Genomic DNA, 22,271 nt, shown 5'->3' with positions numbered 1-22,271 from the left:
TGGAACCTGTGCCTGTAGCATTCCTCCTGCTTTGGAACCTGTGCCTGCAGCATTCCTCCTGCTTTGGAACCTGTGCCTGTAGCATTCCTCCTGCTTTGGAACCTGTGCATTCCTCCTGCTTTGGAACCTGTGCCTGCAGCATTCCTCCTGCTTTGGAACCTGTGCCTGTAGCATTCCTCCTGCTTTGGAACCTGTGCCTGCAGCATTCCTCCTGCTTTGGAACCTGTGCCTGTAGCATTCCTCCTGCTTTGGAACCTGTGCCTGTAGCATTCCTCCTGCTTTGGAACCTGTGCCTGCAGCATTCCTCCTGCTTTGGAACCTGTGCCTGTAGTATTCCTTCGGCTTTGGATCCTGTGCCTGTAGCATTCCTCCTGCTTTACAACCTGTGCCTGTAGCGTTCCTCCTGCTTTGGTACCTGTGCCTGTAGTATTCCTCCTGCTTTGGAACCTGTGCCTGTAGCATTCCTCCTGCTTTACAACCTGTGCCTGTAGCGTTCCTCCTGCTTTGGAACCTGTGCCTGTATTATTCCACCTGCTTTGGAACCTGTGCCTGTATTATTCCACCTGCTTTGGAACCTGTGCCTGTATTATTCCACCTGCTTTGGAACCTGTGCCTGTATTATTCCACCTGCTTTGGAACCTGTGCCTGTATTATTCCACCTGCTTTGGAACCTGTGCCTGTATTATTCCACCTGCTTTGGAACCTGTGCCTGTAGCATTCCTCCTGCTTTGGAACCTGTGCCTGTAGCATTCCTCCTGCTTTGGAACCTGTGCCTGCAGCATTCCTCCTGCTTTGGAACCTGTGCCTGTAGCATTCCTCCTGCTTTGGAACCTGTGCATTCCTCCTGCTTTGGAACCTGTGCCTGCAGCATTCCTCCTGCTTTGGAACCTGTGCCTGTAGCATTCCTCCTGCTTTGGAACCTGTGCCTGCAGCATTCCTCCTGCTTTGGAACCTGTGCCTGTAGCATTCCTCCTGCTTTGGAACCTGTGCCTGTAGCATTCCTCCTGCTTTGGAACCTGTGCCTGCAGCATTCCTCCTGCTTTGGAACCTGTGCCTGTAGTATTCCTTCGGCTTTGGATCCTGTGCCTGTAGCATTCCTCCTGCTTTACAACCTGTGCCTGTAGCGTTCCTCCTGCTTTGGTACCTGTGCCTGTAGTATTCCTCCTGCTTTGGAACCTGTGCCTGTAGCATTCCTCCTGCTTTACAACCTGTGCCTGTAGCGTTCCTCCTGCTTTGGAACCTGTGCCTGTATTATTCCACCTGCTTTGGAACCTGTGCCTGTATTATTCCACCTGCTTTGGAACCTGTGCCTGTATTATTCCACCTGCTTTGGAACCTGTGCCTGTAGCATTCCTCCTGCTTTGGAACCTGTGCCTGTAGCATTCCTCCTGCTTTGGAACCTGTGCCTGCAGCATTCCTCCTGCTTTGGAACCTGTGCCTGTAGCATTCCTCCTGCTTTGGAACCTGTGCCTGCAGCATTCCTCCTGCTTTGGAACCTGTGCCTGTAGCATTCCTCCTGCTTTGGAACCTGTGCCTGTAGCATTCCTCCTGCTTTGGAACCTGTGCCTGCAGCATTCCTCCTGCTTTGGAACCTGTGCCTGTAGTATTCCTTCGGCTTTGGATCCTGTGCCTGTAGCATTCCTCCTGCTTTACAACCTGTGCCTGTAGCGTTCCTCCTGCTTTGGTACCTGTGCCTGTAGTATTCCTCCTGCTTTGGAACCTGTGCCTGTAGCATTCCTCCTGCTTTACAACCTGTGCCTGTAGCGTTCCTCCTGCTTTGGAACCTGTGCCTGTAGTGGTCCTACTGCTTTGGAACCTGTGCCTGTAGTATTCCTCCTGCTTTAGAACCTGTGCCTGTATTATTCCACCTGCTTTGGAACCTGTGCCTGTATTATTCCACCTGCTTTGGAACCTGTGCCTGTATTATTCCACCTGCTTTGGAACCTGTGCCTGTAGCATTCCTCCTGCTTTGGAACCTGTGCCTGTAGCATTCCTCCTGCTTTGGAACCTGTGCCTGCAGCATTCCTCCTGCTTTGGAACCTGTGCCTGTAGCATTCCTCCTGCTTTGGAACCTGTGCCTGCAGCATTCCTCCTGCTTTGGAACCTGTGCCTGTAGCATTCCTCCTGCTTTAGAACCTGTGCCTGTAGCATTCCTCCTGCTTTGGAACCTGTGCCTGTAGTATTCCTCCTGCTTTGGAACCTGTGCCTGTAGTATTCCTCCTGCTTTAGAACCTGTGCCTGTAGTATTCCTCCTGCTTTGGAACCTGTGCCTGTAGTATTCCTCCTGCTTTAGAACCCGTGCCTGTAACATTCCTCCTGCTTTGGAATCTGTGCCTGTAGCATTCGTCCTGCTTTAGAACCTGTACCTGTAGCATTCCTCCTGCTTTGGAACCTGTAGCATTCCTCATGTTTTAGAACCTGTGCCTGTAGCATTCCTCCTGCTTTAGAACCTGTGCTTGTAGCCTTTCCTCCTGCTTTAAAACTTGTGCCTGTAGCATTCCTCCTGCTTTAGAACCTGTGCCTGTAGCATTCCTCCTGCTTTGGAGCCTGTGCATGTAGTGTTCCTACTGCTTTGGAACCTGTACCTGTAGCATTCCTCCTGCTTTGGAACCTGTAGCATTCCTTATGTTTTAGAACCTGTGCCTGTAGCATTCCTCCTGCTTTAGAACCTGTGCTTGTAGCCTTTCCTCCCGCTTTAAAACTTGTGCCTGTAGCATTCCTCCTGCTTTAGAACCTGTGCCTATAGCATTCCTCCTGCGTTAGAAACAGTGCCTGTAGCATTCCTCCTGCTTTGGAACCTGTGCCTGTAGCATTCCTCCTGCTTTAGAACCTGTGCCTATAGCATTCCTCCTGCGTTAGAAACAGTGCCTGTAGCATTCCTCCTGCTTTGGAACCTGTGCCTGTAGCATTCCTCCTACTTTAGAACCTGTGCCTGTAGCATTCCTCCTGCTTTAGAACCTGTGCCTGTAGTATTCAGCCTGCTTTGGAACCTGTGCCTGTAGTATTCCTTCGGCTTTGGATCCTGTGCCTGTAGCATTCCTCCTGCTTTACAACCTGTGCCTGTAGCGTTCCTCCTGCTTTGGTACCTGTGCCTGTAGTATTCCTCCTGCTTTGGAACCTGTGCCTGTAGCATTCCTCCTGCTTTACAACCTGTGCCTGTAGCGTTCCTCCTGCTTTGGAACCTGTGCCTGTAGTGGTCCTACTGCTTTGGAACCTGTGCCTGTAGTATTCCTACTGCTTTGGAACCTGTGCCTGTAGCATTCCTCCTGCTTTGGAACCTGTGCCTGTAGCATTCCTCCTGCTTTAGAACCTGTGCCTGTAGCATTCCTCCTGCTTTGGAACCTGTGCCTGTAGCATTCCTCCTGCTTTAGAACCTGCGCCTGTAGCATTCCTCCTGCTTTAGAACCTGTGCCTGTAGCATTCCTCCTGCTTTGGAACCTGTAGCATTCCTCCTGCTTTAGAACCTGTGCCTGTAGCATTCCTCCTGCTTTAGAACCTGTGCCTGTAGCATTCCTCCTGCTTTGGAATCTGTAGCATTCCTCCTGCTTAGGAACCTGTGTCTGTAGTATTCCTTCTGCTTTGGAACCTGTGCCTATAGCATTCCTCCTGCTTTAGAACCTGTGCCTGTAGCATTCCTCCTGCTTTGGAACCTGTGCCTGTAGTATTCCTTCTGCTTTGGAACCTGTGCCTGTAGCATTCCTCCTGCTTTACAACCTGTGCCTGTAGCATTCCTTCTGCTTTGGAACCTGTGCCTGTAGTATTCCTTTGGCTTTGGAACCTGTGCCTGTAGCATTCCTCCTGCTTTACAACCTGTGCCTGTAGCATTCCTTCTGCTTTGGAACCTGTGCCTGTAGTATTCCTCCTGCTTTGGAACCTGTGCCTGTAGCATTCCTCCTGCTTTACAACCTGTGCCTGTAGTGTTCCTCCTGCTTTGGAACCTGTGCCTCTAGTGTTCCTACTGCTTTGGAACCTGTGCCTGTAGTATTCCTACTGCTTTGGAACCTGTGCCTGTAGCATTCCTCCTGCTTTGGAACCTGTGCCTGTAGTATTCCTCCTGCTTTGGAACCTGTGCCTGTAGCATTCCTCCTGCTTTACAACCTGTGCCTGTAGTGTTCCTCCTGCTTTGGAACCTGTGCCTCTAGTGTTCCTACTGCTTTGGAACCTGTGCCTGTAGTATTCCTACTGCTTTGGAACCTGTGCCTGTAGCATTCCTCCTGCTTTGGAACCTGTGCCTGTAGCATTCCTCCTGCTTTAGAACCTGTGCCTGTAGCATTCCTCCTGCTTTGGAACCTGTGCCTGTAGCATTCCTCCTGCTTTAGAACCTGCGCCTGTAGCATTCCTCCTGCTTTAGAACCTGTGCCTGTAGCATTCCTCCTGCTTTGGAACCTGTAGCATTCCTCCTGCTTTAGAACCTGTGCCTGTAGCATTCCTCCTGCTTTAGAACCTGTGCCTGTAGCATTCCTCCTGCTTTGGAATCTGTAGCATTCCTCCTGCTTAGGAACCTGTGTCTGTAGTATTCCTTCTGCTTTGGAACCTGTGCCTATAGCATTCCTCCTGCTTTAGAACCTGTGCCTGTAGCATTCCTCCTGCTTTGGAACCTGTGCCTGTAGTATTCCTTCTGCTTTGGAACCTGTGCCTGTAGCATTCCTCCTGCTTTACAACCTGTGCCTGTAGCATTCCTTCTGCTTTGGAACCTGTGCCTGTAGTATTCCTTTGGCTTTGGAACCTGTGCCTGTAGCATTCCTCCTGCTTTACAACCTGTGCCTGTAGCATTCCTTCTGCTTTGGAACCTGTGCCTGTAGTATTCCTCCTGCTTTGGAACCTGTGCCTGTAGCATTCCTCCTGCTTTACAACCTGTGCCTGTAGTGTTCCTCCTGCTTTGGAACCTGTGCCTCTAGTGTTCCTACTGCTTTGGAACCTGTGCCTGTAGCATTCCTCCTGCTTTGGAACCTGTGCCTGTAGCATTCCTCATGCTTTAGAACCTGTGCCTGTTATTTATACTGGGCGATAAAAGCACTGGCTATCTCTGGAGACATCTATTTGATAGCTATCACAAAAAAGTGAGATTAGAAATACTCATAGGAGCCTTCAAGGTTTGGAAATCTGTGAGAAAAATGGTTGGTCTAGGACGCTTATCTTTTTACACACCTATTCTAAACAATCCCTCCCTGCCTGTTATATTTAAAGATACCTGCATCAATACAGCCGGAATCACTCATATAGGATGTCTCTTTTCTTCAGATGGGTTATATTCTTTTGAAACCTTGAAAGATAAGTATCATTTAGAATGGAGAGACTTCTTCAAGTATCCCCAAATTAGGAACTTTTTATCACGACGCACAAGGGGAGAGGGCGTTTTGAGTAAAAATGACATAGCCGACATTCTAATTCACTCTCAGAAAAAACTTAGGATTGGGGGGCTATATTGTCTATTATCGAAATATGTTACGGATGGCATACAGAAAATCAAATGCTTCTGTGGAAATAGTGATTTTACTTTTCCATTTCTGAGTGAACGCGCATATGGACTATCTCAAACAGTTCTCATGTCAACCAGACTCCAAACCCAATTTTTATAAAATATGTTTTTTTAATGTATTTCCCTTCCGGACAGAATCTCCAAATGGGGTAGTGGGAGAGGTACATGCTGCTTTCGATGTAATTTACAAAATGCGGACTGTGTACACATTTTTTTTTCCTGTCCCTGTTTAATTCCTCTTAAGTCAAGAATTGAATGTTTCCTCTCACTGATTCTTAAAATGGTGATTACCCTACCTGACGAAACTGTTATTTTGGGTGTAACAAATCTCACCTACCCGAATGTCGGCCATGAATTAATCTTTATTTCAATGGCCGTATTAAGAATTTGTATAGCCTCTGCCTGGCTAGATCCAATGGCCCCGTCATATCAACAGTGGTTTTCAAGACTGTTAGCAATCTCTAACTTGGAAATGGCGATTTATAAAACTAAAGGCAGGAAGCGTCGGATAAAAGGACTAAAAATCTGGTCATCCTTAATAGAATGGTCTCAATCTCAGTGACATATGCAGTAGTAATTTGGTTGTAATGTTTTAACTGCCACCAAAATATCTTTGTAATCTAATGCTCATCTATCTCTGTATGATTTTATGCTAATTCACTAGTTCATTCCTGATCTTTTTCTTTTCCCTATTACTTTCATTGTTTCTTATTTCTTTCTTTTATGCCTTTTGTTTACTTTTCCTCTTCTGACTTGCTCGACCGGGGGGGAGGGGAGGGGGCTGTAATTTCTTTTGTATTGTCTGTCTGTTGTAAAATCAAATAAAGATATTTTAAAAAAGAACCTGTGCCTGTAGCATTCCTCCTGCTTTAGAACCTGTGCCTGTAGCGTTCCTCCTGCTTTGGAACCTGTGCATGTAGTGTTCCTACTGCTTTGGAACCTGTGCCTGTAGTGTTCCTACTGCTTTGGAACCTGTGCCTGTAGCATTCCTCCTGCTTTGAAACCTGTGCCTATAGCATTCCTCCTGCGTTAGAAACATTGCCTGTAGCATTCCTCCTGCTTTGGAACCTGTGCCTGTAGCATTCCTTCTGCTTTAGAATCTGTGCCTGTAGCGTTCCCCCTTCTTTGGAACCTGTGCCTGTAGCATTCCTCCTGCTTTAGAACCTGTGCCTGTAGCGTTCCTCCTGCTTTGGAACCTGTGCCTGTAGTGTTCCTAATGCTTTGGAACCTGTGCCTGTAGTGTTCCTACTGTTTTGGAACCTGTGCCTGTTTCATTCCTCCTGCTTTGGAACCTGTGCCTATAGCATTCCTCCTGCGTTAGAAACATTGCCTGTAGCATTCCTCCTGCTTGGAACCTGTGCCTGTAGCATTCCTCCTGCTTTGGAACCTGTGCCTGTAGTATTCCTCCTGCTTTAGAACCTGTGCCTGTAGCGTTCCTCCTGCTTTGGAACCTGTGCCTGTAGCATTCCTCCTGCTTTAGAACCTGTGCCTGTAGCGTTCCTCCTGCTTTGTAACCTGTGCCTGTAGCGTTCCTCCTGCTTTGGAACCTGTGCCTGTAGTGTTCCTACTGTTTTGCTGTGGTATTCTTCCTGCTTTGGAACCTGTGCTGGTAGTATCCCAAGTGTTTCAATATCCCTTATGCAGTGAAACCTGCTGATCAGATGGGGAACATCGTTTACAACAAAACTTTTACCACGCACTACCATTACAACGCAGGAATTACAACGAAAATCGTTACAATGACTTTCGCTGGAGGGCGCTGTTGGATAGGGAATAGTTTAATTTTCTATCCAACACCTTCCCTACTATCCACGGTGACTGGAGTTGGAATAGAAAATTAAACTATTCCACTATCCAGCGCCCCCCAACGCAAGTCGTTGTAACGACTTGCGCTGTAATACCTGCGTTGTAAAGGCATGCGTGGTAAAAGCATGCGTTGAAACGTCATACAACCGATCAGATACCCCTAGAACATGGGACCAGGTGGCTGAAGTATCCCTCATGCTTTGCTACCTGAACCTGTGAAGCTGTAGTGCATCTCTGCTTTGGAACCTGTGGCTGTAGTACCCAAAGATCACTGAAACATGTTGCTGCCCGACACACCGCCCACGGACCCTGGACTCCTGTGGCTGTAGTATCCTTAGAGCTTAGCAAGGGGTGACATCAGTTTACATAGAGTACCAGATCTAGTGGCTCTAGTAACAAGCTGCATTGGAGCCTGTGGCTGCACCATCCCTACTGCTATGAAACCTGTGCCTGCTGCATTCTCGATTGCTTTAGGACCTGGGGTAGTAGTTTCCCTCAGTAGCCACAGCGCTTTGAAACCCACAGGCATAGTACCCCTAGGCCATTTGGAACGTTGTTCATACTGAAATATAAGGTTTCAAAACCTAAACTAAAGATTCAATTTCTGCCTTTATAGAACTGAATAGAAGATGTGTCAGTAATTTTATGGAATATTAGATTTCTTGCTCAAACATTTGTTGACAGTGAATAAGGCCCATCGTGAAAGGCATAGTACTGTTGCCAGATTACAGATCTGGAAAAAATGGTCTTGTACAATAGAAATAATTGATTGAAAAACCATTCATAGCTGAGTCGTTCAATTGCATTTTGAAACATGAACTGGTAAAGGTATCTGACCCAATGCATTTAATAAAGCCATCTCATTCAGTACTGCAGTAACGTTACTTAAAGACTGTGTTGGAGGAGCTGAAGTTGCCCAACAAAAAATGGCAGCCAGTCAACTCCCCATTATCGCAGCTCCTATCACAACATTGCTGTTCTTAAGACCCTGTTCTTTCACCTTGAACTCATCCTAAGCACAAACCTTATGTACCGCATGAGCCTGACCATACCTGGTAGTTGGCTGCAGGTTCACGACTATGAGGTTGGGTTTGGAAGCGGAGGGCTTGAAGTCTGATGCCTCAACGTCACTCATCTCCAGCAGGTGCCAGTCAGCTTTCTTTTGGAGGTAGTCTGCAAGATGTCTGACAGCCTCCCAGGCCACGGCAGGTAACACTAAAGAGGACTCTGAAGACTGAAGAATTTCCTGCAATCAGAACATCCAAATGATGATCAATTTACTTATGTTTTCCCTGCTAGCAGACTTTACACTTGATTAGTAATTTAATTTTCTTCAGCACAATGTTTTATAAAGCAGCATGAATAACTGTATATTTATGTTACAAATTAATTGTGCAAATGAGCAGGCTTTAGACTGTGATGTAGTAGAAATATTGTACTATCAATATTAAGAGCTGGCTTAATACACCGCAATAGGCTGTGCGTTGTTTGGTTTTGAGCGGTCTACCAGCTAACTTTGACATGATGGGACAAAACACTACCCCCGTCAGTTTAAGAAGGATGTGCTAGGAATGGGCCTGGTGAGCAATGCCCTGATAAAGCTCCATACAATCTCCATCAAAATCCTTATAAATCCTACCTTTCCATGAGTGTCTCCCATCTCCAATTACACCAGGACACAGATGAGTATGCCAATACCAACTTTTGTTGCAGGTACAAAATCCCCTTAGAAACAAAATGTTGACATAACTTTATAGTGTAAAGAGAGAACCCCCCCCCCCGCTAGTAGGGTAAGAGTTCCTTAAGGCAGATTGAATGGCGTGAGGGTGAATCCTCAAACCTGCGATCCTCCATTGACAAAAATCATTATCTTCATCGTTAAATAGTACTTTCCATGCCAGTATCCCGACATGGACGATCTTCATTAAGCACTTAGCATCAATATTAAAGTGCTCCTCTTAGTTCAGAACATCCCTTTAAAAACGGGGTACAGTTTATCAAGATGGAACCCTGTATCTCACGGAAGAGATCACGCTACACCACCACTAGATGTAGTATGGTCACTCTCTAAGATAAAAAATGGATATCATCGCTGAATTATTTGTGGCCTTTTCCTGACAAAGGTACTTCCGAGTGCCGAAACGCGCGTAGAACACAACAGTCGATTGTATTAGTGCCACACTGTTTTGCTCTCTTAAATATGTGATAATTGATCATCAAATCAATATCGCTATCAAAGCTTTTCACAATGTTTTTAACCAAGTTCATTTTTGAGCGAAATATGATTGCTGATATGATTGAGATAGTATGAATGGATTATTTTATTACTTCTGATATCATTAATAATAACATATTTTGTACTTCTTTGATAAAAATAATATCTTTTGGTTTTTTCTTTATATCTGAATGATATTGTAATGTGACTGTATTATTCGTGTTGCCTTTAGTTTTTACAATGACATAACGTTATAGCCCACTGCTAAGAGTTATACTGGTTGTTATAGGCCCTGAAGATAAGTTATAGGACAGAGGGCAAGGGCCTACAAGGAAGGAAGGGGTCTTTGCAACAAAGATAGCCCAAGACAGAAGTTATGGGGCTATTAGAAGGCAGAATGTTCTAAATTAAAGAAGAAGAAGTAGAAAAACAAACATTGGAATGTTGGAGCAAAATGCATATGTCAGCCATTATCGGCCCATTGTGTTACTTGGACTCCCACAATTCCCAATGTTCTAATTTAAAATGTAGACCTGGTAGACCAGACTTGTCCTACCAACATCCTTCACCATCACATCCAAGAATGGGAAATACATGCTCTTGTAAATCAATATATTGTTCCCACCAACCCTCTGATACTTTCATGCAATTAACTGCTGTTGTCATATTTGTTAATGCACAGTTACAATTTTTTTTTTTGAGTTTTATATAGTGCAAACTAGAAGCAAAGGTATCAGAGCGCTTTACAGGAGCAGCCGTTTCGTTACAGATGGACACATTCAGCCTTGCAATAGTGAAAAACGAACCTGGCTGTAATTCACTATCAGGACATGCCACACACACCTGGGCCTGTCCTACCTTTCACATACAATGCACCCTGCCCATAGGTGTACCTTGGGCCTACCTTAAGGGTGATTAACAGTAGAAAAGGGAAGGTTTAGGGACTGGCAAGTGGGTGCACTTGCCAAGTCGACATGGCAGTACCAGACTGCACACAGGCTCTGCAATGGCAGGCCTGATCCATATTTTAAAAGCTGCTTCTGTGGGTGGCACAATCAGTGCTACAAGCCCACCAGCAGCATTTGATTTACAGGCCCTGGGCATTCATGGTGCACTGAACTAGGTTCTGATAAGGCAATCATGGAGTCACTAATCCATTACAGTAATTTGCAACAGGGAGCACTTGCACTTTGGTACTGAACAGCAGTGGCAAAGTGCCCAAAGCATCTAGACCAGCAAAAACATAGGAGGCAAAAGTGAAAAAATGGAAGGGAGACCCACACCAATGTTGCCAGGTCTAACAATTGCCATTCATCATCTATGGCCTTGGTTGATAATGTGTTGTTGGCTTTGTTATTTTATGATCTTGTTTGGTAAACTTCCATTAGCCTTGGTCCTGTAGAACTTTATATGCTAGACTCCTATAGGTCTATCTTCACCTTGTTTGGTCGGACTCAGTATGGCCCTGTTCCTCTACGACCTAGTTTGGCAAAATCCCAAAGGCCTTGTCCCTCTGTCTTTGTTTGGTAAGATTTGGTTACACGTATTCCTCTATGAGTGTACTTGGTGATCACCTTTAATCTAATTCCTCTAGACCCTTTTTTGGTATCCATTTGGGTGAGCTCCCATTTACCTTCTCCCTTTATCACCTTCCTTGTTAACTTCACAGTAATCTGTTTTCCTTTATGACCTTGTTTGAGAATATCCTGATTACTTTCTCTCTTAGGGACCTCTTTTGGCAAGCTTCCACTATTGTTTACTTCAATGTAACATAATTTGGTAGGCTCTGGGTGGGCGTGTGCCCCTACGTCCTTATTCCTTTGCGACCCTGTTTGGTTAACATTATTGCTTATTGCCTTTTTTGTCTGCTCCTGTTGGCATTGTTCCTTCATGGTCTTGTCTGGTAAGTTCTCATTGTCATTCTCCCTCTAGGAAATTATTTGATGATTTACTAAGCTCTCATTTACCTTGTTCTTCTGTGACCGTGTTTGGTAAGCTCCTAGTGACCTTGTTCTTCTGTGACCTTGTTCTTCTGTGGCCATGTTTGGTAATGCTCCTAGTGACCTCGTTCTTCTGTGACCTTGTTCTTCTGTGGCCATGTTTGGTAATGCTCCTAGTGACCTCGTTCTTCTGTGACCTTGTTCTTTTGTGGCCTTGTTTGGTAAGCTCCTAGTGACCTTGATCTTCCGCGGTCTTGTTTGGTAAGCTCCTAGCAACCTTGTTCTTCTGTGGTCTTGTTTGGTAAGCTCCTAGTGACCTTGTTCTTCTGTGACCTTGTTCTTCTGTGACCTTGTTTGGTAATACTTCTAGTGACCTTGCTCTTTTGTGACCTTGTTCTTTTGGGGCCTTGTTTGGTAAGCTCCTAGTGACCTTGATCTTCTGTGGCCTTGTATGGTAAGCTCCTAGCAACCTTGTTCTTCTGTGGCCTAGTTTGGTAAGCTCCTAGTGATCTTGATCTTCCGTGACCTTGTTTGGTAAGTTCCTAGAGACCTTGTTCTTCCGTGGCTTTGTTTGGTAAGCTCCTAGTGACCTTGATCTTTCATGGCCTTGTTTGGTAAGCTCCTAGTGACCCTGTTCTTCTGTGGCCTTGTTTGGTAAGCGCCTCCTGAGCTTGTTCCTCCCTATGGTCATGAAACCTACCTGTGACGTATATTAATGCAAAGTGGGGGACTACTTTAAATCATGTGTATTTTTGTATTCTTGACAATTAGTTACTGACCAATGTTAACTCACCCTACTTTATCCAGATAAGCAGATGCATTCTCCCCCTAGTATCTAAACAAATTGCCAGTGGGAAACCATGCATTTGGTATAATTCCATTCTTCTAAATGTAGCTTTCTAATTACTTCCTAATCCATCCATCCTAAGACGTCGCCGAGTGGATGAAGAACAGCCGCCTGAAACTGAACTCAGACAAGACGGAAGTCCTCATCCTGGGACCATCACCCTCCGCCTGGGACGACACCTGGTGGCCCCCGGCCCTAGGCAGCGCACCCAAGCCAACAGACCACGCACGCAACCTGGGCTTCATCCTGGACTCCTCCCTCTCGATGACTAGACAAGTCAACGCCGTCTCCTCATCATGCTTCAACACCCTACGCACGCTCCGTAAGATCTTCCGATGGATCCCGACCGAAACCAGGAAGACGGTCACCCAGGCACTTGTCACAAGCCGACTGGACTACGGAAACACCTTCTACGCCGGAACCACAGCCAAGCTACAGAAAAGACTCCAACGCATCCAGAACGCCTCCGCCCGACTCATCCTGGACATCCCCCGACGCACCCACATCTCCGGACACCTGAGGGACCTGCACTGGCTCCCCGTCAGCAAGAAAATCACGTTCAGACTCCTCACCCACGCACACAAGTCCCTCCACGACCTGGGGCGCAAGTACCTCAACGACCGCTTGACATTCTACACGCCCACCCGCCAGCTGCGCTCGACAAGCCTCGCCCTCGCCGCCGTACCACGCATCCGAAGAGCCACCGCCGGAGGAAGACCCTTCTCCTACCTGGCGGCCAAGACATGGAACTCCCTCCCCACCCACCTCCGGCTGACCCAGGACCATCTCGCCTTCAGGAGACAACTCAAGACCTGGCTGTTCGAGCAATAGCAGACCCCCCTTCCCCCAAGCGCCTTGAGACCCTCCGGGTGAGTAGTGCGCTATACAAATGCTATGATTGATTGATTGATTGATGTGCGATATGTAGTCCAAGATCTTTTAATGCATCTATAGCGGTGCGCGGTACAGAAGGCCATAGCCCTGGTTTGGCTCCGCTCACCATCTCTCAGCTAACTTGAGGCTTCTCAGTTTATAACTTTAGTTTATACTAAAAGTTCCACAGAACTTTCTATAAATTGCTGATGGACACCGTAATCTCTTGGCTAGAAGGGGCTAATGAATTATGGATTCCCACTATTTATAGTGATAAGATGAATAGGCTGCTATTAACACATCCTTCCCATTAGACACTAAGAAAATTGAAGCATCTAATTGCAGAGCAGACACCAATTCCAAAAGCCGCAAAGCACTTTTTAATGTAGCTGAACAACATTTAATATCTGCAGATGCCTCTGCGGAGCCTGCTGATATAAATCAGTTCAGAGGCGATTTTGGGCCTTGTACTGCATTACTAAAAAATGAGATCTCACATTCTCGAGGCGCAGAATAAATTTGCATGATTGAAGATGAAGACAAAGTGGCCTCGGCTGCGTGGCTTTTGCTCTTAATTTTTGATGAATTGCTTGTACAATGCCGTTTAACGAAAACCGTGTAGCAGCAGAAAACAAATGAGGAGGCAGCGAATTATGAGATGCACAAAACACTTAATAAAGCAACTATTCAATTAAATTGAGATTCTGACCAAAATAGCTCATCACAGCAGGGTCCCCAGGGGATTTGTGGGAATTGCTGTACATGTCATTAGCGCTGAAGCAGCTTGTAGGCCTAGCACGTCTGCTCTCTCTAATGCTTCACTTCTAGCGCCGCGTTCAAGTGATGACACCGCATTTCAAAATCTGTTAAAAATAGTGTGTTGGTGGTTTTTAGATGGTCTGATGTCTCTGTGGCAGAGCGGGTGTGTATCTGAGCTGTGCCTCGTTTAGGAGCAGTAGTGGTGAAGAGAGTATGGGACCTGTGCTGGTGCAGAAGGGGAGAGGAGTTGGCCTGACGGCTAGGGCGGTCGACCTCAAATTTTGGGAAACAGGTTCGAATCTCGGTAAAGACGCACAATCTCCCCGTGCCTAATAAAAACGAAATGTGTCCATATGTAACGCAGCTTCGGGTCCAGTTCGTGCTATATAAAACTCCGTAAATAAAAAGGGAGTGTAGGGACCTATGCGGGTGCAGAAGGAAGTCTGGGGTCTGTGCTGTGCATGAAACACACAAGTCAACTTCAATGGCAGGAGCAGTGCCAGAAGCCCAAATACAATGGCTGACAGGAAGTAGGGTCATGTGATCAAGGAGCGTAGTGTAGAGCTTTAAGCAACACCAAAAGAGAGCAAACTGCGCCTCCTTATATCATGCAACTGAGTAGCCCATGCTACCTGGGACTGGCAGTGTCTCTGCAGCATGCGCACACCTATCATCCTGCTGCCAGGATTTACCTTTGTTTTTTAATGTTGCTGCTTTTCGCAGAAGTACACCACCTGTATCCATTATTGCAAGTTCCAATAGCATAATGAGAAAATGTATTGTTGTGCAATTCATGGATCAAGGAATACATTTATAATTGCTGAAGTATTGTCAGGGACAAAACATGTTTTAATCCATCCTTAAATCATACAACAAAAACAACTACATGGCCTTCAAGGGTATTGTAGTCGAACCTGAGCCAGTATACTGGATGCTGAAGTCTTGCAAATTTGGTGGCACGAAGGTGACAGCATCAACAGGCCTCATACTGAGGTGCTGCGGTCATTTGGGCTAGGAGCCACTGAGCGGTGGAGGGAGACTGGCTTCCAAGAGGGCCTGTGCTCTGCACAGCCTCGGATTGGTAACGCGGGCATTCGGGCAATGCCTGAGGGGCCGGTGTCTGAGTTCCTGCTGTGGGCTGCTTTTTTAGCAGTCTGGGGCCGATTTGGGCGGTGTCTCTATTTTCGCAATACAGCCAGCGGCCCAGTGGGTGGCTGAGGGGCCTTTCTGCAGGCAGATGGGTGCTCATTACCACCCTCCATCACCACCAACACCGCCGACCCCCACCCCCGGTTTAGCAACAGGCAGAGGTATCACTCCCTTTGTCTCGCTGTCCGGCCCATTAATGTGTGCACACACTGAGCGAGGCAGGGGCCTCAGTAGAAGTGGCCTCACTTGTTTTCAGGTGTGTTTCACTAGTGTAAACTAATGCGTGTATTTTTTTAAGCCCCCCCTCCTTCTTTTTAATGCAGTGATTTGAGGAAAGGCATTATGCAAATGGGGGCCAATTTTTTGTGTGTGCCCGGGCCGATTTTCAATCCCAATCCGACCCTGGCTCTGCATGCCAGATGGTGACAGTAGGTCACCTAGGAAGGATGCTGTGTTACGAATCAGCGAGCCGCTAAGTGTGGTGCCATGGAGCATGACAGTTTTGGATGGGAGCTAAGTTGTTATTGCTGATATTTGTGGTGTGGTTCTCTCCCTTACTTCTGAGAGGGTGGAAGCCTTTGTTGGTAGCATCCAGTCAGGAACCCTGCTGAATACCTTCCTGGAATATGCCCTTTCTCTTTCCCTCACTTGATCTGCAAGGCCATTACAGATTTATGCAATGCCTCCTTCACTTCTTATTTTGTACCAGTGGCATGAAAAGTATTTGTTTTACTGCTCAGTAAAAACCTTCTGCAGGTCCCAAGGATCTCAGTGACTATCATTTTACCATTCTCCTGCCTGTTACTTCTAAGTTTTTAGAAACACATAACAATCTCTGACTTTCTGATTTTGAGTGCAACTGATATCTGGTTTCAGCCCTGGAAGTGGATCAGGAAGCAGACCTTTATGCTCATGCTCCAGCAGTCATGGGGCCACGCTATGCTGAAAATCCGCCTGCGCCGGTGATACCATGGTTAAGCAAGGACTGGCGATATGTGCAGAGTGGTACCATCAGCTAGCAGAAGGCTATGTCCTCATGGAGTGTGTGTTGTGTGTTGGTGTCTTGCCTGTGAGCTACAAGTTCCAGAATTCCTGAAGTCTCAAGTTGTTAGCAGATGGTGATAGCCCTTGGATTACATGCTCTAACTTTCCTTTTCTCACATCATTCTTGCTAGGCAATTGAACTGTATGCTTCTACAGTCATGACCCTTGCTTCACTGATTTTTAATTTATGTTTGTGTAACTTATCTTCTTGGGAGTTGCTGTGTACTTACCCTATCTTCTCTAGTAAGTTAAACAGCCAAGGAATAAAGTAAATGTATGGAAAAATAGAAAGGGCCCTGGGTTCTGAAATTCAAAGAAATCCGAGCACCACAAGCTTTGTTTGAGGACAGCAATGGAGATTGAGGTAGTGCCTCCAAATTTCAATTTAACATCTAAAGTGGGACTAGGGTGAGATCTCCTATTCACAGACCGAGAAAAAAAATGTAATGATTAATTAATCAAGAAGCACAAACGCTAAACTGGAGAACAGGGGAGAATAAACTGGCTAACTGTTATGAAAGAGGTACAAACCAAGAGGGATAAAAGTCAGTCCACGTAGCAAAATACAGTGGAGAAGAGCAGGGAAGCTGTCATCCCTAAGGTGGAATTCAGTTCATGATACACCCACTCATCTAGCTAGTAAGTCAGATTTTATATCTGGTGAAAGAGAAGTATTAGCTTGTATAAATCAAAAGCTTCATGCATTTGTCTCAGTCTCAGCATTATCAAAACATAACATTAGTGTCATTCTCGTAGGATCTAAGGGGAAAGAATGTAAAGAATAAGGTTATTGTTAACTTGCATGCAAGAACGGTAGAGGGAGAAATCTTAAAAGAAGTAGATACGATCATGAGATGTGGGATCAATGTGCAAGAGAAGTCAAATGTATTGTTCAATAGTTGGGTGGTAAAACTATCAAATAGTGGGCTACTTAGCTATGATTCTTATTCAGAGCTCAATTTGAGCTCGTAGTTATAGTTGGCCCCTCAACATTCTTTTTGGGGGACCAGCCCTAATTTTTCCTCAAAAGACTTTGACACAGAACAATAAAGAGGAAAACACAAAAGGGGGATGAAGGATTAAGAGAAATGCGAAAAAATTGTGACAAATGGAAAAAGCCAGTGAAGAAAAAGAACCTGAAAGACTTAGATACAGGGGCAATGAGTGACTAGTGTAGGCTTAAAGAGGTGTGAGACAGAATCAAGACTATGCAGCCCTCTCATTTGGCACCCTGATCTTTAATAGCTCCGGCCACTATCTTCCGAGCATAACTTTGGGCCCTGGCATTTAGTCTTAAGCATTGTTCCAATCATTATCCTTACAGAGAGAACTGATCAGCTGAGTGTGTTAGCCCACTAGATAAACGACAGAAATAAGCAGGGGCAAGATAACACAACTTAGAAGAAGGTCCCGAAAATAGATAGGGAAAATTATCTCACTTGGCATTGGATAACGGCCACCATTTTCCCTGAACTACTGGTACAGAAAGTATAAGAGCCCTAATGAAGGTCTTTGGTTATAAAAACTTGGGGGCATATTATCAAGGACGGTGGTAAAATTATCGCTGGTTTAGTGGCAGAAAACTGCTGCTAAAGCGACGATAATGGGTTTGATAACATACCCTGGAGAATTACAATAGAAGCCCATGTTCACCCCAGAACATGGACTTCTATTGGAATTCTCAAGGGCATATTATCAAGCATATTATCGCCGCTTTATCTGCAGTTTTCTGCTGCTAAACCAGCAATAATTTTTAGTGACGTTCTTGATAATATGCCCCTTGGAGCCTAGCAGAGATAGATAGGTGGCAAAAGGGGTTGGAGAAAAACCTAGAATGAAATGGAATAGCTATCGCAGCCTTGTATGAAACTCGGGGAACAACAACAAGGTACTTTCACGAAAGGTACAAAGAGTATGTCTGAACCCTAATAAATTCATTACTGTGTTGTTATATGGTTTGAACCTGGGCAATGGAACTGATGCTGAGCTGAAACCGGTGGGAATGATTGTGATCAATGTATATATTACACCATGGGATCTGCCCAACAATCATCCTTGACATTAGCAGAATTATCAGTAGTAACTGAGAATAATTATTGTTCCTTTCCAATTGTACTGTTAACCTACTTTATTGTAATACTACCATGAGCAGTTCACGAAGAACCTCTGCTTACATATAAAGTGGAGGCTGTGGGCATACCAGAATAAAGATTGGGCAATATAACTCCTAATAAGAAAGAGGGACAACTAGGCAGTAGCTTCAAAGAAAACTATCTTATTGTGATCAACTCAAGATGTCCTAGTGACCAACCGGCACATTATACCTTTACAAACATTTGGTCCACCTCTTTAATAGATTACACAGTGATCTCTACACAATAATAATTGTTGGCGGTAGATATGATTGTGGGAGGTTTTGGAGGAAGAGTCCATCGGCCAATTAAAACCCTTACATTGTTTATTTAAAAATTTATTTTAGTTTGATCAACACAAAAATTCAATAGAACAATATATTTATTATGATTAACAATTGTACACATATAGAGCTTGGTAGGAGTGGGGATCTATCACACAAGATAATGACACCAAATGGACAGAGGTAAGATTGCATTTCGGTGCCCATTGCTTTTGCAGGTTGTCTCTCTAAGGTACAAAAAGCCTTAGAACAAGCAAGACATTTCTCGAACAAACTGCACCAGAAGGCTATTCAGAGCATATATTATCTGGATGATAGGATCTTCTATGAGCTCATTCATGCTGGTAATCGGGATGCTTTATGTACATTTTGCCAATACTGTAAATCAAATTACTTAAATACTTAAACGTCAATATAGGAAAGAGCAAAGTAATGGTGTTTAGAAAGTGGCAATTAAAACAGAAGTTCACTAGAAGCTTGAATAATTATCTTTAGAAACTGTATCAAGGTGTTGTTACTTATGGGTAAGTTTTAGAGTGCCTTGCCATTCACTTGCCGTGCTAACGTGCCTACACGTCACACCAGAGTGGTAGCCGTAGCACTAAATAAAGTAGATGCATGTATGCTTCACAAATCAGTTGACGTAATGAAGGGAACATACATGCGAAATATTGAGTCTCTTACTATATGGAAATACCTCAGTAAGATAGCACAAAATTCAATCAGTTATGGGGGAACTGACTCAGGATAGCCCAAAATATGCCTGAGCTTGCGTTCTCGTTAACGTAAGGAGTGATGCAAATTGTATTTAAATATCACACAAGAACACTAACAAATTAGCAAAAACGTTATTTAACAATCAAAGGCACTATTCGTCATATCATTAAAGAACATCTTGACATTGAAACTAATGGTTTTTGTCATTTTAATATGAAATTCATATTCTCAAGAATGTAAATTCACTTAGAAGAGGAGAGTACTGCCCAAGACACCTAGGGGCATATTTACGTCTTCTGGCTCATCTCTGCAAATCAGCAGTGATGCGCCAGAACAGATGCGTCATGTAATCCCCCCCTTGTCGCATTTACAATGCGGCGCACCATGGTGCAAGCAGGGGCAGATGCGTGACGCATCTTGAGGCGCACGGGCGGCGCATTGCTGGAGTCGCAAGTGCGACGCAACTCCTGCAATGCACAGGGGCCGGCCATACTCAACATGGTGCCTCACTCCTTACGCCTGCTTCAAGCAGGCGTAAGGATTTGACGCACCAGCGTCGTAAAACTGACTCAGTAAAATCTTGTAGATTTCACTGCGTCAGTTTTATGTGGCTTTCCTGCGAGGGAACGCCCACCCTGCGACAGAACGCCCACATGAAACCTGACGCAGGTTTCATGTGGCGCAGGGCTTTACAACGTGACGCATCTGCCTAGATGCGTCACGTTGTAAATAAGTCGCAACGAGGCGCATGGTTTACGCCGCGTCACAAAAGTGACGCAACAGCGGCGTAAAAGTGTCGCAAGGGGCTTGTAAATTTGCCCCCCAATCTGGTAGTGCATAATCAAATGCATAGCAAGGAGGAACATTTTGAAGTAGACCAACTGTAATGCATAAAAACGTCTAAACAATGACGATATATCAACAGTAAAAAGGCAACCTCAGCAATATCTGGTGAGTATTGAATCCCAAAAAATCTGCAGGTGGATGATGAAACTCAGGCTAGGTCAGTTGTCAGTAATGGAAATAAGGAGAATGTGAAATCAGGGTACCAATTCCTCACAAATATATCTGTGATGCCATCTGTTTCCGTCTCAGACTCAAATGATTTAATTTTGTGAAGTTAGTGCAAAACTCTGTTACTCCTCCATCTAAGAACCTTTTAAGAAATGCAGAGTACAGGAAGTCATACCTTCCCAACGTAATGTGTGGATATTCGACAGTGCTGCAACCTGGGAAAGGTATTTAAACAAATACAATGAAAGAATGCAAAAGTGTGAATTCTTATAAAATGGGCTCTTTATTTAAAGTTAACTTTTTACATGTATATATTTATAGAATTTATCATTTAAAATAATGTTTAGAGAGCCTAATTTGGAGAATCAAACTAATAAATGCATTTGAAACTTAAAACACTTAGCATGATTTAAAGCAGTGTTTCCCAAACGGTGGGCTGCGGGCCCATTTTTGGTGAGTCGTGAAAGTCCAAGCAGTAAATAAAGATGCATTTAAATTGTGTATTAATCTTGTCACATTTGCTGCTTTAGAATGAAAGTAGTCAAACATCAGGCTACATTTTCTGACAAATTGCTGCTTATGTTTTTTTGAACATGGGGATTGGTGTTTCAAAACTCCTCACACTGCAGTCAGTACATTGAATTGTGCAACAATCGTGGTGTGGTACAGAGAGTGAAAGGGAAGGCTGTTGGGTATCCTTTTTTAATACGCAACAAAATGTAAACACCTGTGAAAGGCACTTACACATTCAGCAGTGCTAAAAGCTAAAATGAACCACATTTTTTTGCAATTCCGAAGTGCGTTGGAAACAAATAATAGAGTCAAAACAAATCAAGGCACTTTTTCCTATACATGTAAAAAGATAAATATTCAATGAAATCCCGATTTCCTTGCATTGTCATTTGTGTGCACTATAGTTTTATCAGTAAAACTTTATGTCTGTGCAAATTTATTGGCCCTTTCAACAGAAAATGTGCTGTTTGTAAATGGCAGTTGTAGTAGCGGCTCCTGGAGGGAGTGCTACGGGGCGGTGGGCGGGGCAGGGGAGCGGCAGGGTGGGGGGTAGTAAACTCCGGCTTAAGGCCGAACGGAGTTCAGTTAATAAACAAATAAATACAATGAATTTCATTGCGCGTTCAGCAATGCAGCGACGGAATACAGTGATGCAATGCAGCCGCGCGCAATGAAATTTGTTTTATTTATTTATTTATTAACTGAAATCAAGAAGTGCGCAAACGCAAAGGCCAGAAGAATAAATTCTCAAGCTATGTAACCTAGGAGGCATCTTTACTAATCTTTCATGCAACTCAGGGCAGCAAGCAAAGTTGCTGCTCGGCAATGCGTGCAAAGGGAGAGAACAGACATTGCCCATACTTACAAGAGAGGGAGTATTTCTGCTCTTTCCATGCGCTGGTGCACTGTGTGCAGCCTAGCACCAATGCAGGCCCCCTTGAAGAATAGTGCAAGGATGCCTGCATTACAAGTAGGATTGTTTTTGTGCAGGTAGGGACACCTTCCTGCACAAAAACTACCCTCAGAGGCATTTTCCTCTTTCTATGTGTCATGCACAATGCATCATGGATATACAGAAGAAGTAATGAGGAGAAATAAAGATATTTCTACTCTATACACCTGACTAGGGAAGGCATCGCATTTAGTAGCATTCCTAGGATATACTTGCTTCAGTATATCTGGGAATGTGTGTTCCCGTGCTCCACTCGTGGAACGCCCCCAAGTAATGTAATACAGCACAAGCCACTGTGTTGCATTACATGCCTTTACAAAGCCACAAAAGGCGGTGAAAGTTTCCCCTGCATGGCTTTTGTAAATATTAGTGAAGTCTTTGCATTGCCCTTGCATTGCCTTGTGTGAGGCAAGGACAACACAAAGGCTGGATAAATTTGGGTTTAGATTTTGATGAATACCGACCACTAATTATGCTCACTGTATCACAAAAATTCCGAAAGAAACTGAAAACCCTTCATTTTAAGGAGCACCTCATGTGGAACCAA

At 44.7% G+C, this 22,271-nt stretch overlaps 1 protein-coding gene across 1 annotated transcript in view; it reads right to left on the bottom strand.

Moving 5' to 3' along the window:
- The window catches only part of LOC147750549 (V-type proton ATPase subunit S1-like), a 335,890-nt gene that overhangs the window by 214,776 nt on the left and 98,843 nt on the right, over window positions 1-22,271 (bottom strand). Inside the window, exon 4 of the mRNA XM_086966826.1 lies at window positions 8,338-8,531. Within this exon, the coding sequence (XP_086822952.1) occupies window positions 8,338-8,531 (194 nt within the window). The remainder of the gene's footprint in view (window positions 1-8,337; window positions 8,532-22,271) is intronic.

This window comes from Lissotriton vulgaris, chromosome 1_1 (genome assembly GCF_964263255.1).
Source record: "Lissotriton vulgaris chromosome 1_1, aLisVul1.2, whole genome shotgun sequence".
Taxonomy (NCBI): domain Eukaryota; kingdom Metazoa; phylum Chordata; class Amphibia; order Caudata; family Salamandridae; genus Lissotriton; species Lissotriton vulgaris.
The sequence above is the reverse complement of the archived record's forward strand: the minus strand, read 5'-3'. Positions and strand labels throughout refer to the sequence as shown.